The 19,306-nt window shown below is 45.3% G+C and overlaps 1 protein-coding gene and 1 long non-coding RNA gene across 2 annotated transcripts in view; one reads left to right on the top strand and one right to left on the bottom strand.

Annotated features, from left to right (window-relative positions):
• Window positions 1-19,306, bottom strand: part of COPZ2 (COPI coat complex subunit zeta 2) — an 85,377-nt gene that overhangs the window by 13,468 nt on the left and 52,603 nt on the right. The window contains exons 5-6 of the mRNA XM_056549026.1: window positions 5,649-5,704; window positions 2,674-2,751 (exon numbers count right to left, since the gene is read on the bottom strand). Coding sequence (XP_056405001.1) covers window positions 2,674-2,751; window positions 5,649-5,704 — 134 coding nt within the window. The remainder of the gene's footprint in view (window positions 1-2,673; window positions 2,752-5,648; window positions 5,705-19,306) is intronic.
• The window catches only part of LOC130296954 (uncharacterized), a 65,060-nt gene that overhangs the window by 35,869 nt on the left and 9,885 nt on the right, over window positions 1-19,306 (top strand). The gene's annotated exons all lie outside the window — the stretch shown is intronic.

The following is a 19,306-nucleotide window of genomic DNA, read 5'->3' as shown; positions in this document are numbered from 1 at the left end:
CCGGCGATCTCTGTGCAGCACCTGGCGTTAGTTTAGAACACTGGGTGTGGACGGCTGGGGTCGTGACATCATGGCCACACCCCTCGGGACATCACGCCACGTCCGCTCAATGCAAGTCTATGGGAGGGGGCGTGACAGCCATCACGCCCCCTCCCATAGACTTGCATTGAGGGAGCGTGGCGTGACATCACAAGGGGCATGGGCGTAATGTCACGACCCCCGCCCCACGTTCCAAGCGTTCGGAACAAAATGTTCCGAATGCTGGGGCAGCGGAGTACCCCTTTAAGAGTTATCCTCATTATAAATCCATACAAATTCCACCTATAATAGTTTGCATCATGTGCCCACAAATGCTAGATGCGTACTTATTGCATATATAGGCTGTGTGTATAATAACAGTAAATTATGGTCCAGTTAATGTAGATGTGCAGGGTCGGACTAGACAACCAAGGTACCAGAGAATCCCCCAGCGCAACAATGGGCCCCAGTGATCCAGCCAAAGCTCGCTGACTATGGGGCCGACCACTTGTCACTATTTCCTACAGAATGAATCATAAATAACATATTATACAATATTAGGAACCTGACTTGTGTGCACAATGCTAACAGCAAAGGATTACATTCGGACATGAGATGTTCTGTATAGATAGATGGGACCCCCAGGATCATCTCCTCTGGTGGGCCCACAGAACCCCAGCCTGACACTGTAGATTTCCTTTTTTACTCTATAGCTTGTGCATTAAATCATAATATTTTCCTCTGTTATTCTTAGAAACTTTGGGCCTACAGTTGAAGTAGGATCTGCTGGCCTTATCCATCAGCCGACATCATTACATGTTGATCCTTATTGTAGTACAGATTAAGGATGTCTTAAATGTTCTGAAAAGAATTCACATGTATAAGTGTAAACTACTATATTGTCTAGTTGTCTCCTGAGTTAGAGGAGATCACTACTTAAAGGGGTTATCCAGGAAAAAACTTTTTATATATATCAACTGGCTCCAGAAAGTTAAACAGATTTGTAAATTACTTCTATTAAAAAATCTTAATCCTTTCAGTACTTATGAACTGCTGAAGTTGAGTTATTCTTTTCTAAGTGCTCTCTGATGACACGTGTCTCGGAAATTGTCCAGAGTAGAAGCAAGTCCCCATAGCAAACCTCTTCTACTCTGCGCAGTTCCCGAGACAAGCAGAGATGTCCGCAGAGAGCACTGTTGCCAGACAGAAAAGAACAACTCAACTTCAGCAGCTGATAATTAATGGAAGGATTAAGATTTTTTTAATAGAAGTAATTTACAAATTTGTTTAACTTTCTGGAGCCAGTTGATATATAAAAAATACACCTTTAACTGGCAGGCAGGTCTCTCACATAGGCTTCCATCGCTTTAGAGCATATGACACTTGTATTTATTTGTTACTGACATTGACTTCAGAACTATACTGCACCTAATGTGGGGGAACTATACTGCCAACCTAATGTGGGGGAACTATACTGCACCTAATGTGGGGGAACTATACTGCCAACCTAATGTGGGGAACTATACGGCACCTAATGTGGGGAACTATACTGAACCTAATGTGGGGGACCTATACTGCACCTAATGTGGGGGAACTGTACTGCACCTAATGTGGGGGAACTATACTGCACCTAATGTGGGGGAACTATACTGCACCTAATGTGGGGGAACTATACTGCACCTAATGTGGGGGGAACTATACTGCACTTAATGTGGGGGGAACTATACTGCACTTAATGTGGGGGGGACTATACTGCACTTAATGTGGGGGAACTATACTGCACCTAATGTGGGGAACTATACTGCACCTAATGTGGGGAACTATACTGCACCTAATGTGGAGAGCTATACTGCACCTAATGTGGGGGAACTATACTGCACCTAATGTGGAGAGCTATACTGCACCTAATGTGGGGGAACTATACTGCACCTAATGTGGAGAGCTATACTGCACCTAATGTGGGGGAACTATACTGCATCTGATTAAGGGGGGCAGGGGACTGGTGAAGGGGTACATGGGACTGATTAAGGGGGCAGGGAACTGATTAAATATATAAAATATATATTTGTCACAAAGATTTTTTTCCTCTTTGTGTACGCACAGGGCGCCTGAACACCTAAGGCCGGCCCTGACCGCAGGAATGCTGCAAATTTTCTAAAGTGTAAAATATCTGCAGTGATTCCGCAGTGGCAAATATACACTAAATCATGATGTTGTGTGTGGATATGCTGCAGATCTGGCACTGCAGATCTTGGGATAAATGGTAATGGTTGGAGATAAAATGTGAATGCATTTTCAGCTGCAGATTTTGCCTCCGATCTGTACCAAAGTCAGCGGATCTCAGCTTCCCCATTGAAGTATTTGGAGAAAATCCAATATAAATCTGCAGTGGACACAACAGCTGACAGGCTGCAGATCTTTACCACAGGTTACATTGTGCTGCAGATCTTTTCTGCAGTGTTTGGTTGAGGTTTGGGAAATCTCCTCCACTTCGCTGCTACCATTCGTGTGGATTTTTTGCATGCAAATTCTGCAGCAAATCCACCACTTGTGGCTGTACTCCAAAGGATACAGTCCCACTTTGCGGCTGCCACATGCAATAAAAGCCAGCACAATGTGGGATTGTAGAGTAAAATAAATCAAGTATGATCTCACCCCTGATCAATGATTTCATCAAGAATCAAAAAAACTGTGTCCATATTTTCCAGCAGCAAATTTCTGTCCACATTTTTCCTGTAGATAAGAAAAACATTGTCAAATTAGTGACGTTCCACGTCATCTGCTCAGAACAGAAACATTAAAGCTGAGCTCACATCTGCGTCTGAGCCTAGTTCACGGAGCTACGTTCCAGACTCCATTTATATAGCGGGATCTGACCTGGAAGCAGTAATGTTTTCTCTATTCAGATCCTGCTAAATAAACGAACACCCGACAGAGCCTATTATAGTCAATGGGATCCTTTGGTGTCTGTTGTTCAACAGACTGTCGGGCTTGGTTTTCTAACCCCAAACAGAGTCTCTGATGCAGATGTAAACAAGGCCTTAAAGGGGTATTCCTGGTATTTTTTTTTATTTGACTATGCTACAGGGGCTGTAAAGTTAGTGTCGTTCATAATATAGTGTCTGTACCTGTGTGTGACGGTTTTCCCACAATTCTTATGTGATTTTCACCCCAATATTTATTTTTAACAGCATACAAAATGTCTCAGATTTTTGACAGGTGGCAATGCGGTCGAGACCTGACTCAGTAGTCAGCAGATGAGAGGGATCCTGTCTGCTTCAATGGGTGGAGGGATCGCTGGGTGGGAGAGAGATCAATCTGCAACTAATGCAACAGCTGATTGAAAACCACAGGTCTTTTGAATGGATGCAGCTCATTTATGTTTCAATGGGTGGGGTGGCTGATTTGTGGGAGGGAGGAAAATGGAATTGTGGGATTTGTAGTCAAAAAAAGGAAAATCAAACAGGAAATACCAAGTTCACAAAAAGCTAGCCACAGTGTTATGGTAATCTCACAACATAGCCATTTAGCCCCAAGACAAGCGCGGATCCTTCCTAAGCATGTCCATTACTGCCTGCCAGGTACATACTAAAATCACCTTATATCACCTTTAAGGTTTTGTTTAGTTTTTGTAAATAACACCAAATTTCCATATTAGGCCCCTTTCACACTACAGGTGTCACAATTGTGACGGCTGTTGGGGCCGCCGTGGAGAATAGTGGGAGAAAAAATACTGCTTGTGCCGTGTTTTACTCTTGCTGAAAAACAGCAGCGCCCGACAGACCCCATTGACTATAATGGGGTCCATCGGGACCCGCTGTTGCCCGTTGCGCCCCGTCAAAATGATGGCCGTCAAACTAAAAAAAAAAAAAAAAAAAAGAGAGAGAGTTTGACGGCCATTCTCGAAGGGGCGCAACGGCAGTGTGAAAGAAGCCTTACACTTATATATACATAAAGAATCAGTGTTAACCAAAAGATTTCAGCTTTTATTTTATTTAGAGCAATAATAAAATTTCTGGGGGTTTTCAGTGATTTCAATCAGTGGGGTGTCAACACTCGTCTCCCCTGGTGATCAGCTATTAACATGGAGGCAGTGGTGGAGAAGCATGGAGGCATAGGGGGACATGGAGGCAGTAGGGGAGGGGAGGGCATGGAGGCAGTGGGAGGGGGCATGGAAGCAGTGGGGGTGAAATGGAGGCAGTTGGGGGTGGGGAAATGGAGGCCGTGGGGGGGCATGGAGGCATTGGGGGATATGGAGGCAGTGGGGGATATGGAGGCAGTGGTGGAGAAGCATGGAGGCAGAGGGGGTCATGGAGGCAGTAGGGGGGGCATGAATACAGTGGGGGACATTGAGGCAGTGGGGGGGGGAAATGGAGGCAGTGGGGGACATGGAGGCAGTGGGGGGGCATGGAGGCAGTGGGGGAAATGGAGTCAGTGGGGGGGGCATGGAGGCAGAGGGGGAAATGGAGGCAGAGGGGCTCTGAGGGGGACATGGAGGTAGTGGGGAGGCAGAGATGGATTGTATTGATTCAGAACCATAACGAGCGTCACCCTTACCCAGGAACAAATAAGTGCTTCTCTCTTCAGGCTTAAAGGAGCGCTCATTGGTTGTTTCACTCACTAACAAGCAGGGGAAGAAGAGCAGGCGGAGCTCACACTGCTGCATGTCGTTCATACCCTACCACCAGGCAGTGGGTGGTGCTGAGTGACCCGGCCAGCATGAATAAGTGGCACATGGCAAGGTTTTTTGTTATCCCCCCCCCCCTTTTCTTAGATAAGCTGTTGTGTCGCTGCCGCCCTCCTCTTCACAGCAGGTGACCTCACCAGAGGCCAATAATACAAGTGACCTTTGACAGAAGCGCCACTGTAACACACCGCAGCTTCAGACCAAAAGGGTATCAGGGTGCGGTTTCAGTCTTCGAATGTAAACAAATTTGTTTCTTAATTCACTGACAGAAAGCAGACATCTAAAAAACCGTGTAGTATTGAAACATAGCTTCTTTCTTCTAAAATCAGTGCCTCACCTATCGTCAGGCTGTGTGTTATCACCGAATGGAGCATTTACGTCAAAGGAACTAAGCTGCAATACCACACAAAAACTAAAGACAAGAGTAGCACTGTTTTTGGAAGAAATCTATGGTTTTCTTATCCCGGATAACCCCTAAAAGAGATCTCCAGTATAAAAACGTATACTCTATCCTAAGGATAGTGGTTAAGTGTCAGATCACAGGGGTACCAACCGCTGGGACCCCCCACGATCTCCCGTATGGACGCTGATGCCCCCTCAATGCAGCTCTATGGGAGAGCCGGAGCACTGCATTGAGAAATATCCGTCTCTCCCATAGAGCTGCATTGAGAGGACGTGTCAGGCGCCGCTTCGTGCGGTGGGCGACATGCGCTATTTAGAAGGAGAGACAGGGACCTGTACAGAAGGTCTGACTGCTGGGACCCCGTGATCTGAAACTTATCCCCTATCTTTAGGGGATAAGTTTTTATATCCTGGAGTACTTCTTTCAAAGATATATAATGTACACTTCTTGTGGTCACTATGTGTTGTGTTTACACTTAAAAACTTATACGTTGTGTCTCTAGTGATAGATCATCCATAAACACATACATGTTCTACTTACCGTAGTATGTGGCACAGGCTTTCGCATAGACATGTCAGCGCGGACAGAAGCATCAGCTGAGGACAGATAGTGATATGGTAATATAAAATACAGTATGCATGTAGTACAATAATTGTGCTGACCCATTTAAATGGAAACCATATAGATTGCTTTAATCTAGGTGGAGATTACAGTATGTGTTTGTTTTATAAACCTATATTTTTTTAAAGGGGTTCTCCGGTGCTTAGACATCTTATCCCCTAACCAAAGGATAGGGGATAAGATGCCTGATCGCGGGAGTCCCGACGTCGCTGGGGACCCCCGTGATCTTGCACGCGGCACCCCATTTGTAATCAGTCCCCGGAGCATGTTCGCTCCGGGTCTGATTACCGGCGACCACAAGGCCGGCGGCGTGTGACGTGACGCCTCCGCCCCCGTGTGACATCACGCTCCGCCCCTCAATGCAAGCCTATGGGAGGGGGCGTGATAGCTGTCATTCCCCTTCCCATAGGCTTGCATTGAGGGGCGGAGCTTGATGTCACACGGGGCGGAGGCGTGATGTAACACGCCGCCGGCCCTGTGGTCGTCGGTAATCAGACCCGGAGCGAACACGCTCCGGGGACTGATTACAAACGGGGTTCCGCGTGCAAGATCACAGGGGTCCCCAGCGGCGGGACTTTGGATAGGGGATAAGATGTCTAAGCACCGGAGAACCCCTTTAAAATGAACCAGTAATACAGTATGACTTAATGTAGTGATAAGTGTAGCCACATGTGGCTCGTAGGCGTCTGCCATGTGGCTCCTGACTACCCAAATGTATGCCAAAATAGTGTCTAGGGATCAGTGAGACGGTATTGGATTCCTGGAACAATTCTATAATACCAAACTTCTGTGATCCATTTTACCCAAATTGTTAGAATTGGAAGAGGTAACAACTGTTGATCCCTCTATCTTCCACCAGTCCACTTTAATGGACTAGATGTAAGCAGCCAGTCTACAGGCCACGGGGCAGCCAATCTCCCGCTAGCCACTAGTTTCTGTTTATCTCAATGCTAAAGTCTCTCCCAGCTGTAGCTTCTCATACCCAAACTTTTTATTGCCATCCAACATGCTGAGCCCAGTAATAAAGTGAATGCCACATTGAAATCAAGTCAAGGCTAAAAAAAAAAAGTCAGCTGATCAATAAAATGTATGTATTTCAAAATAGTACCAATGAAATCTCATACCACAAAAAAACAAGCCTTCATAGGGTTACAGAGCCCACACCACTTCCACTGCGGCTCCTTTCAGTTCTGAAATACTTCGAAAACCTGCACAAACCTTTACATACCCCTTGTCAGTTCACTGTCTACACTTCCATGCCAATTGTCTGCCGCTCTATATGGGATTGCTGAGGAACCTCAATTTCTTTGGGTCTCTGTCTCAACTTCAGGAGATCACAGCCTTTTCTACAATCCTCTTACTGACATTGTGCTTTAGCTGATTCTCCTACTATGAACAAGCCCAGGACAAGTCATCTAGGCATCTCATGTGGTCTCACTGCATGCTCCCCAATGGCACCAAAACAAAGCCCCATATCCACTCCTCTTTGTGTCCTCCTAGTAGTGTTGAAGCACATTGCCTCAGCACCACAGGACAAGCACATCCACCATAGCTGGACTCTTTATGGGCCTGATGCTGCCAACTCATACTACAATATCCTTCTACAAAATGCCTGTTGCCAGCTACTCTGATAAGACATGTCAGCCCTGCCATGAATCACGGCCCACCAGCCCATCAGGCCTTAGACCAAACGATGCACAGAAAGTGCAGGTCACAACACAGTGCAATACGGACAGCAGTATAATCCAGCATACCGTATTATGCCCAATAAATTTACAGTACAGATCCACAAGATATAAGGGAGGTATGTTGTTTTTTCTATTGTGAAAACAAGATGTTGCTAGTCAAGTCATGAGAATCATGTGCATTACTAGATCTGGTTTTGTAAGTTTAGCCAGGATAACAAGGGAAGAGGTTAAAGTGTCCCTGTCAATTAAAAAAAAAAAAACTTTTAACACGTCTCAGAGTCATGTCAAAAATGTTGATTGATCGGGGTCTTGGTATTCACACCCCAACCGATCTAACAAGCCACGAGAAGTGCACGGCTAAGCACTGCTCCTTCTGTCTTGCTGCAGGAAACAGGCTCCATAAACTTACTATAGAGTTCATCTCCTGCAGCCAGATAGAGATAGCAGCGAGCCAGGAATAGACGCGCACAGCCACCCACTTCTCTTGGTCTATTCTAACAATCCGTGGGGGTCTAAATATCCAGACCCCGATCAATCAAAACTTTTGACATGTAAAAAGATTTTTTTTTCATTTGACAGGGACATTTTATTATGTAATAGACAGTGGTTATGGGACTGAACATGTATGTATCTGAATAGTGTAGGAGATTTATCAAAAGTAATGCAAACAATGTGGTTGTCTATAGCAACCTACAAGTTTGCAGAATTCATTTTCTGGGGCTTGGTTGCCATGAACGAGTACAGATAAATCACCTTTAGGGTCTATTCACACGTACAGTATTCTGCGCAGATTTGATGTGCAGGATTTGAAGCTGTGTTCAGTCATTTAGTTTACATTGAAATCTGCAGTAGAAAATCCTGCGCATCAAATCTGCGCAGAATACTGTACGTGTGAATAGACCCTTAATGTTTATAGATTGATGCAATAAACTATAGTAGGAAACAAAATGAGCACCCCCATTCTAAAGAGGATCCCCCAGCTGTTTTATATCAGGATGATTCAAAAAGGCGACAGAGAAACAAATGAAGGCACTCACCATAAGATGTGTTTTTAGCTTCTTTTATTGAGGCATCTGGAAGGGTTACACAGCAGACAATTCCAGCGAACAATGTCCGGATGTTGCTCGCTGGAGTTGTCTGCTGTGTAGCCCTCCCTCCCAGATGGCTGAATAAAAGGAGCTAAAAACACATCTTACGGTGAGTGCCTTCATTTGTTTCTCTGTTGAAGTTTTTCCATATGTTTGCTGTTTCTATTGAATAAGCGCCAGCCGAAGCTGGTTCCATATGAGCGTGATATATCCATAGCGGCATCCAGTTCAAGAATAGTAGTGCCGACCCGCAGTGTCTCTTTCTGTATAAAGTTGTGATATTATAACCTGAATGTTTAAAACTGAGAGAACACAAATCCAATAACATGAAAATTCACACTTTTTATCCAAGTTTTATCTATACACTACAAATGTGTACAATGATTGGTGACACAGCAGATGTCTAGGTGGTAGTGCAGTTCTGTACATACACATGCCGGCATATCCTTAAATATGGTCTCCACTGATTTAGTGACGTTATCTCAGGTCGCTGAGATCCTATGGCTGGGTGGGCAGTTGTAAATAGTTGCAAGGTGTAGGCCAATGCCAAGGTGTAGGCCAATGCAACACTGGTAATTCGTCATTCAAATAGAAATGTAGAGTTGTACCATCTTACTGATAGAGGAAGATCTGCCAAGCGTAGTCTGTGGTATAAGCCATTCCTTTAACATGATTAGTTTGGAATGGCCAGTGACAGGATCCTGAGGAAAAAGAAGGGACCATAGACTATGCACCTTCTCTATGCACAGAACACATTTACTTTGTATGAGTCTCTAATGTGCTTTATAGGCTAAGTTTCCACTTGTTTTTTTTTTCTGGCAGTTTTTGAATTTCTGCCACTGCAATTTTTGAGCCAAAGCCAGAAGTGTATTTAAAAGGAATAGGAAATATAAAGGAAGGACTTACATTTCTCCTCCCTTATGGATCCACTTCTGACTTTGGCTCAAAAACTGCAGAGGCAGTATTCCAAAAACTGCCAGAAAAAAACCCAAGTGGAAACTTAGCCATAGGGGACCATGGTTTTCCTGAGCCCCAAATTCTAATGTTGTGGCCATGGCCCTTGCAATGGGCAACCAACCCAGTTTTGCTTAGATTTTTCAGTCACCGGCCATTTACCCCCGATGTTACTTTATTTACAGGTCTTTACTTTTACAACATCCTTTCTGAATTACCCTGTATTTATTTCCAAGGGAAAGGAGACATGACAGGTGTCTTTTAATGAATGGAAAGTTTGTCATTTTCATGGATAGATCTTTCTAGCATACGATTATTGCTGTAGATCAGACAGTTGTCAGGCCTGAATCCTAGCGATAACAGATCACTGTAGCCACAAACAGCTGTCCCCATGGGAGTCATCGGAAAATGAAAAACTGCCGACCATGGTGCAGAATTCTATTCGGGGGCATCAGATGCCTCCTGACACAAGAATATCCTGATTCACACATATTGTGGATTAAATAACGACAAAGTGGAGGTGCTCATATAGTTGCATGTGTTTTCCGCAAGGAATTGATATCCATAACTAAAAATATCTCAGTCAGTAAAATTAATTGTACACCAGCAACAGCATGTAAAGGGGTTATTCAGGATTTAAAAAATTCTCTTTTCTCAGTTTTTGTGCGTTATTGCAGCTCAGTTCCATTGAAGGAGCTGGGATGCAATACCACAAGTAACCTAGAGTATAGGTGTGGCGCTGTTTTTTTTGGAAGAGGGCAGATATGTTTTTTTTTATATTTTTTTTATCCTGGACAATCCTTTTTATTGGCTCTGTGTGTTCATACTGACTCTTTGATCACTGTAATAGAAGCTTTTGAAGGGATTTTCCAATAATGCTATTTTTTTATTAAATTAAAGGGGTAGTCCAGTGGTGAAAAACTTATCCCTTATCCTAAGGATAGGGGATAAGTTTGAGATCGCGGGGGGTCCGACCGCTGGGGCCCCCTGCGATCTCTCTGTATGGGGCCCCGGCTCTCGGCCCAGATAGCGGGTGTCGACCCCCGCACAAAGCGGCGGCTGACACGCCCCCTCAATACATCTCTATGGCAGAGCCGGACATTGCCGAAGGCAGCGCTTCGGCTCTGCCATAGAGTTGTATTGAGGGGGTGTGTCGGCCGCCGCCTCGTGCGTAGGTCGACACGCCCCCTTCCCGCGGGCTGTTGGGGCTCCGTACAGGAGATCGCAGGGGGCCCCAGCGGTCGGACCCCCCGCGATCTGCACCACTGAGTCACCACTGGACTACTCCTTTAAGGAGTTGCAGTTAGTTACTAACTGCAACTCCCAGCATGCTCTGATACAGCCTGTGGCTCAGCAGCTGCCCCAAATGAAAACTACAACTCCCAGCATGTTTGACTATATAGTAGTATATAGTTTAGGTCAGTGTTTTCCAACCATGGTGTCTCCAGCTGTTGCAAAACTACAACTCCCAGCATGTTGGACTATATAGTAGTATATAGTATAGGTTAATGTTTCCCAACCAGGGAGCCTCCAGCTGTTGCAAAACTACGACTCCCAGCATGCCCGGACAGCCAACAGGAGTTGTAGTTTTGCAACTGCTGGAGGCTCCCTGGTTGGGAAAAACTGGTATAGTATATGGTGCAACATTCCGGAGTTGGAGGATTGGTTGGATAAATACCGGCCATTGCATTGCCGGTATAATTAATATAAAAATACCGGCAGGGTGGCCAAAATACCGGCTGTGCCAGTAAAAATACCGGCCAGGTGGCAACCCTAATTGTAAACCCCTTAAAGAGGGGCCAACTGCTGGGGCTCCCCATGATCTCTAGAAAGGGGACCCAAGTCTCAAGATAGAATGGAGCACACTAAGCTGGATCTGGAGTCTGTGTGGGAGATTTATCAAAACCTGTCCGGAGGAAAAGTTGCTGAGTTGCCCATAGCAACCAATCAGATTGCTTTTTTTTACTTTTCAATAAAATGAAAGAAGCGATCTGATTGGTTGCTATGGGCAACTGCTAAACTTGTGATAAATCTCCCTCTGTATAATTATATCAGCCTTACCCTCTATTTAATGCATTTACTAGATGTTACTGAATTTTTATTTATATTACCAAATAATACAAGTATCCTGTCACTGTATAATACCACCATTCAGTGCCTAACTAAAACAATATTTGAGCAAAATTCGCAACAGCTCACCCTCGTAACCAGCGCACGGACAAGGCGTGGACTCCGCCCCAATGGTAAATAAGTTGAAGGAAAGTTGTCCAGCGCTTTACTCACGGAACAAATTCTTTATTTAGATGCCATGGAGAACGAACAGGTACATTAAAACATGTGACGCGTTTCGGCTCAAGTCACTAAGCCTTAGTCATGCAATGTATTAGTCATACATATTTATTCAAAAACAGTGGAAAATTGCAAATTTTATTCTATTTTAAGTTTTAGCAATTTTCCACTGTTTTTGAATCAATATTTTGGTATATAGATTTTTTATGCACCCATAATTTTTGATGGAGGTGCATACAGTGGAAAATTATGCATTTTATCTTGTGATTTTTATTGCAATAGAGAAGTTCTTCACAGTGGAAATATTCATTGCGTTTTTTTTCCGTAGGAGTTTATGTCTGAATATGTCTTTTCATTTGTATGGCATGTATAGTGATCAATGACATGCTCACCTGTGGACTTCCTTTGTAATTATGTGTGGTGTGGATCAGGTGCCGCTGCCCCTGGGGACGTGCCCCACCTGATGATTCCACACATAGAAAGGAACCTTTGAAACAATTTCATTGTATGACTAAGGCTTAGTGACTTGAGCCGAAACGCGTCACATGTTTTAATGTACCTGTTCGTTCTCCATGGCATCTAAATAAAGAATTTGTTCCGTGAGTCAAGTGCTGGACAACTTTCCTTAAACAAACTAAAATAATACTGTAACTATATAATACCATCATACTGTTAGTAAATAATGCTACTATATTACCACTAAATAATATTGTTATACTGTTATTACATAATACCACTGTACTATTACTAAATAATAACATTATACTATATTAAATACCACTATACCATCAGTGAGTAATACCATCATACTGTTGCTAGATAATACTACCATACCACAACTAAATAATACTGCTATACTACCATTGAATACTACCATCATACTGTTACCAAATAATACTACTATACTACCATTGAATAATACCGTTATGCCACCACTGAAAAATACCTGCATACTGTTAGTAAATAATACTACTATGCCACAACTGAATATTATCCCAATGTCACCACTGGATACAAGCATCATACTGTCACTGTATAATACTAATTTTTTACCAATGAAAAATACCATGAAACCACCAGTGAATAATACCCCAATGCCAACACTTAATACTACCATCATAATGTTACAAAATGTTACTTATGACTATACTTCCATTGAATAATACCACTATATTACCATTGGATGATACCACCCTGCCACCCGTAATGGATTCCAGTACTAGGGGTTCAGTACTATCCTGAAAAAGGGAAGTATCCAGTATACATTATACATGAGGGATAAACATGAGCGGATGACAGAAATCCCTTTCCAAGGTGGACACAGTGAGGCCTTTGTTCTCAGGGCAGCCTACATCCCGTGTAGTGTGACAGAGGTCATCCAGGCCACTGCTGTCAATAACCGGCCTCAGCCGTGTGCAGCCAGGAACAAAGGCAATGACACCTATCTGGAAATAAGAGTCCCTTCTACTCCCAGAGCATGGCACTCCATTCTCTGCCCAGTGAAACACACAAGCAATGTTTACACATCAGTGCCCCCCAGCTAAGCCACACTGGTCACTGGCAAACTCAAATACCATTATAGAACATAGAGAGCAATGATAAAAGCTGCGGCTCAATGCACCGGCCTTAAACAATTCATCCTGGCCCTCATAGGGAGCACAGTCTACAGATGTGTATAGCCTAAAGGGCAGTACAGTTCTGAGTACATTGGCATCACCAGTCTATGATGCCAGAGGTAAAGAGAACCACCTAAATCATATATATATATTAGAGCTGGTAAGACCACCAATATAATGAGATGCAGCATCAGCTCCACACTCCCCCAAGGATTGATGTAATTGACTCTTACAGAAGCAGCCACACATGTGCCCTCTTGGCATTTATGACTGAGAGATAATGTATGCCATTGCATCTATGGCATACTAGATTTTGCTCTTTAGATGTAAAACTTCTATAGAGGTGCAAGTTACAACCATCACAAATATTAAAACACCCAAATTCGAACGTGACTGTTGTATGTCTATGACAATGTCAAGATGTTCTGCAGCCGCTTTCAGTTGCGCTAAACCCTCTCAGCTCCCCTGTCTATTGCAGGAGGCAGAATTGCCTCCTTTTTCCCAAGGAACGTGTTTGACTGCCATGTGGCCAGTAATTACCTTGTCCCCCATTAACCCTATACTACTAGATAAAACAAGTACAGAAGAAAACTGTATGTGCCTCTAGTGCTTTGTGGCAAATATAGCCCTGAGTATTAAAAATGAGGATTAGGAAAGGAATGAAGATGTTCATAGTAGAAATGAGGAGATGTTGTTTGACATAAGCAACTAGGAAGGTAGTGATGTGGCATGTAGTAGAACTGAGGAAGGAGTGCCACATACTACAGAAGAGCAAACAAGAGAGGAGAATGCGTATATAGATCAAAGATTATCTTTATTAAATACAAATGCCCACAAGGGATAAAAAGGATAGAAAATACAATGATCTAAATAGTCACAATGGACCAGACAAAAAAGCGGTGGCTAAGAACACAGGAAAAATTCATATATGATAAAGTGCAAGGGAAGGCATGTTCTGAACAATCCCTGATAATTGGAACTAAGCCCATAAAACACACTACAATGCAATATAGTAAACACTCCATAGATGTAAAAGAATATAGATACCAAGTTGTATACAAAAAAGTGTAAAGCCAGAGTGGGACGGAGTATACCTGGATAGCCACACACTCAACCCAACGTTTCGCTACTGCTTCATACGGGGCGTGGCCTAAAACAATTCCACCCCTTCTTTTATATCACTGTGCACCAATCATAGCAATACAGCTCAGATATAGGTCATCATGTTGCGTCCTAATCAAGGAGAGTAGGGGTCCACCCACCTAGCCAGGAGATTATGACGATAACCAATAGGGCATAAGAACTGCCCATCATACCTGCATATCGGTGGAGCCTGAATAAAGAACGCGCAAACAGTCACGCTGTCGCAACGAGAAGACGTCACTCACCTTCTGGCGCTAACACCGCCCACGGAGCATCACGCCACTGAACACGTGACGCGCTACGCCTCCCCGAGGCATATGAATGTATGAATTAGCATTATTGCTGTTACACCGAGCGCTCCGGGTCCCCGCTCCTCCCCGGAGCGCTCGCTTCACTCTCGCTACTGCAGCGCTCCGGTCAGATCCACTGACCCGGTGCGCTGCGATACCGTCTCCAGCCGGGATGCGATTCGCGATGCGGGTGGCGCCCGCTCGCGATGCGCACCCCGGCTTCCGTACCTGACTCGCTCTCCGTCTGTCCTGTCCCGGCGCGCGCGGCACCCCTCCCTAGGGCGCGCGCGCGCCGGGTCTCTGCGATTTAAAGGGCCACTGCGCCGCTGATTGGCGCAGTGGTTCTAATTAGTGTGTTCACCTGTGCACTCCCTATTTATACCTCACTTCCCCTGCACTCCCTCGCCGGATCTTGTTGCCATTGTGCCAGTGAAAGCGTTTCCTTGTGTGTTCCTAGCCTGTGTTCCAGACCTCCTGCCGTTGCCCCTGACTACGATCCTTGCTGCCTGCCCCGACCTTCTGCTACGTCCGACCTTGCTTCTGTCTACTCCCTTGTACCGCGCCTATCTTCAGCAGCCAGAGAGGTTGAGCCGTTGCTAGTGGATACGACCTGGTCACTACCGCCGCAGCAAGACCATCCCGCTTTGCGGCGGGCTCTGGTGAATACCAGTAGTGACTTAGAACCGGTCCACTAGCACGGTCCACGCCAATCCCTCTCTGGCACAGAGGATCCACCTCCTGCCAGCCGGCATCGTGACAGTAGATCCGGCCATGGATCCCGCTGAAGTTCCTCTGCCAGTTGTCGCCGACCTCACCACGGTGGTCGCCCAGCAGTCACAACAGATAGCGCAACAAGGCCACCAGCTGTCTCAACTGACCGTGATGCTACAGCAGCTACTACCTCAGCTTCAGCAACCATCTCCTCCGCCAGCTCCTGCACCTCCTCCGCAGCGAGTGGCCGCTTCAGGCCTACGACTATCCTTGCCGGATAAATTTGATGGGGACTCTAAATTTTGCCGTGGCTTTCTTTCTCAATGTTCCCTGCACTTGGAGATGATGTCGGACCAGTTTCCTACTGAAAGGTCTAAGGTGGCTTTCGTAGTCAGCCTTCTGTCTGGAAAAGCTCTGTCATGGGCTACACCGCTCTGGGACCGCAATGATCCCATCACTGCCTCTGTACACTCCTTCTTCTCGGAAATTCGAAGTGTCTTTGAGGAACCTGCCCGAGCCTCTTCTGCTGAGACTGCCCTGTTGAACCTGGTCCAGGGTAATTCTTCCGTTGGCGAGTACGCCGTACAATTCCGTACTCTTGCTTCAGAACTATCCTGGAATAATGAGGCCCTCTGCGCGACCTTTAAAAAAGGCCTATCCAGCAACATTAAAGATGTTCTGGCCGCACGAGAAATCCCTGCTAACCTACATGAACTCATTCATCTAGCCACTCGCATTGACATGCGTTTTTCCGAAAGGTGTCAGGAGCTCCGCCAGGATATGGACTTTGTTCGCACGAGGCGTTTTTTCTCTCCGGCTCCTCTCTCCTCTGGTCCCCTGCAATCCGTTCCTGTGCCTCCCGCCGTGGAGGCTATGCAGGTCGACCGGTCTCGCCTGACACCTCAAGAGAGGACACGACGCCGCATGGAGAATCTCTGCCTGTACTGTGCCGGTACCGAACACTTCCTGAAGGATTGTCCTATCCGTCCTCCCCGCCTGGAAAGACGTACGCTGACTCCGCACAAAGGTGAGACAGCCCTTGATGTCAACTCTGCTTCTCCGCGTCTTACTGTGCCTGTGTGGGTATCTGCCTCTACCTTCTCCTTCTCTACTATGGCCTTCTTGGATTCCGGATCTGCAGGAAATTTTATTTTGGCCTCTCTCATCAACAGGTTCAACATCCCGCTGACCAGTCTCGCCAGACCCCTCTACATCAATTGTGTTAACAATGAAAGATTGGACTGTACCATACGTTTCCGCACGGAGCCCCTCCTAATGTGCATCGGACCTCATCATGAGAAAATTGAGTTTTTGGTCCTCCCCAATTGCACTTCCGAAATTCTCCTTGGACTACCCTGGCTTCAACACCACTCCCCAACCCTGGATTGGTCCACTGGGGAGATCAAGAGTTGGGGTCCCTCTTGTTCCAAGGACTGCCTTAAACCGGTTCCCAGTACTCCTTGCCGTGACCCTGTGGTCCCCCCTGTAACCGGTCTCCCTAAGGCCTATATGGACTTTGCGGATGTTTTTTGCAAAAAACAAGCTGAGACTTTACCTCCTCACAGGCCTTATGACTGTCCCATTGACCTCCTCCCGGGCACTACTCCACCCCGGGGCAGAATTTATCCTCTCTCTGTCCCAGAGACTCTTGCTATGTCTGAGTATATCCAGGAAAATTTAAAGAAGGGCTTTATCCGCAAATCTTCCTCTCCTGCCGGAGCCGGATTTTTCTTTGTGTCCAAAAAAGATGGCTCTCTACGTCCTTGCATTGACTACCGCGGTCTTAATAAAATCACTGTAAAAAACCGCTACCCCCTACCTCTCATCTCTGAACTCTTTGATCGCCTCCAAGGTGCCCACATCTTTACCAAACTGGACTTAAGAGGTGCCTATAATCTCATCCGCATCAGAGAGGGGGATGAATGGAAAACGGCATTTAACACTAGAGATGGACACTTTGAGTATCTGGTCATGCCCTTTGGCCTGTGCAACGCCCCTGCCGTCTTCCAAGACTTTGTTAATGAAATTTTTCGTGATCTCTTATATTCCTGTGTTGTTGTATATCTGGACGATATCCTGATTTTTTCTGCCAACCTAGAAGAACACCGCCAGCATGTCCGCATGGTTCTTCAGAGACTTCGTGACAATCAACTTTATGCCAAAATGGAGAAATGTCTGTTTGAATGTCAATCTCTTCCTTTCCTAGGATACTTGGTCTCTGGCCAGGGACTACAAATGGATCCAGACAAACTCTCTGCCGTCTTAGATTGGCCACGCCCCTCCGGACTCCGTGCTATCCAACGTTTTTTGGGGTTCGCCAATTATTACAGGCAATTTATTCCACATTTTTCCACCATTGTGGCTCCTATCGTGGCTTTAACCAAAAAGAATGCCAATCCTAAGTCATGGCCTCCTCAAGCGGAAGACGCCTTTAACCCCTTAAGGACCGGAGGTTTTTCCGTTTTTGCATTTTCGTTTTTTGCTCCTTGCCTTTAAAAAATCATAACTCTTTCAAATTTACACCTAAAAATCCATATGATGGCTTATTTTTTGCGCCACCAATTCTACTTTGTAATGACGTCAGTCATTTTGCCCAAAAATCTATGGTGAAGCGGGAAAAAAAATCATTGTGCGACAAAATTGAAAAAAAAACGCTGTTTTGTAACTTTTGGGGGCTTCCGTTTCTACGTAGTACATTTTTCGGTAAAAATGACACCTGATATGTATTCTGTAGATCCATACGATTAAAATGATACCCTACTTATATAGGTTTGATTTTGTCGGACTTCTGGAAAAAATCATAACTACATGCAGGAAAATTAATACGTTTAAAATTGTCATCTTCTGACCCCTATAACTTTTTTATTTTTCCGTGTATGGGGCGGTATGAGGGCTCATTTTTTGCGCCGTGATCTGAAGTTTTTAACGGTACCATTTTTGCATTGATAGGACTTATTGATTCATTTTTAAATGATATAAAAAGTGACCAAAAATGCACTATTTTGGACTTTGGAATTTTTTTGCGCGCACGCCATTGACCGAGCGGTTTAATTAATGATATATTTTTATAATTCGGACATTTCCGCACGCGGTGATACCACATATGTTTATTTTTATTTTTATTTACACTGTGTTTTTTTTTTTATTGGAAAAGGGGGGTGATTCAAACTTTTAATAGGGGAGGAGTTAAATGATCTTTATTCACTTTTTTTTTTCACTTTTTTTTTGCAGTGTTATAGGTCCCATAGGGACCTATAACACTGCACACACTGATCTTCTATGTTGATCACTGGTTTCTCATAAGAAACCAGTGATCAACGATTCTGCCGCATGACTGCTCATGTCTGGATCTCAGGCACTGAGCAGTCATTCGGCGATCGGACAGCGAGGAGGCAGGTAGGGGCCCTCCTGCTGTCCTGTCAGCTGTTCGGGATGCCGCGATTAGCCGCGGCTATCCCGAACAGCTCGACTGAGCTAGCCGGGAACTTTCACTTTCACTTTTAGCCGCGCGGCTCAGCTTTGAGCGCGCGGCTAAAGGGTTAATAGCGCGCGGCGCCGCGATCGGCGCTGCGCGCTATTAGAGGCGGGTCCCGGCTTCACTATGACGCCGGGCCCGCCATGATATGACGCGGGGTTACTGTGTAACCCCGCGTTATATCGGAAGAGCAGGACCAAGGACGTACCGGTACGTCCTTGGTCCTTAAGGGGTTAAACAGCTCAAGTCTGCCTTTTCTTCGGCTCCCGTGCTCTCCAGACCTGACCCATCTAAACCCTTCCTATTGGAGGTTGATGCCTCCT

The sequence above is a fragment of the Hyla sarda genome, chromosome 12, assembly GCF_029499605.1.
Source record: "Hyla sarda isolate aHylSar1 chromosome 12, aHylSar1.hap1, whole genome shotgun sequence".
Taxonomy (NCBI): Eukaryota; Metazoa; Chordata; class Amphibia; order Anura; family Hylidae; genus Hyla; species Hyla sarda.
This window is presented reverse-complemented; position numbering and strand designations above follow the sequence as displayed.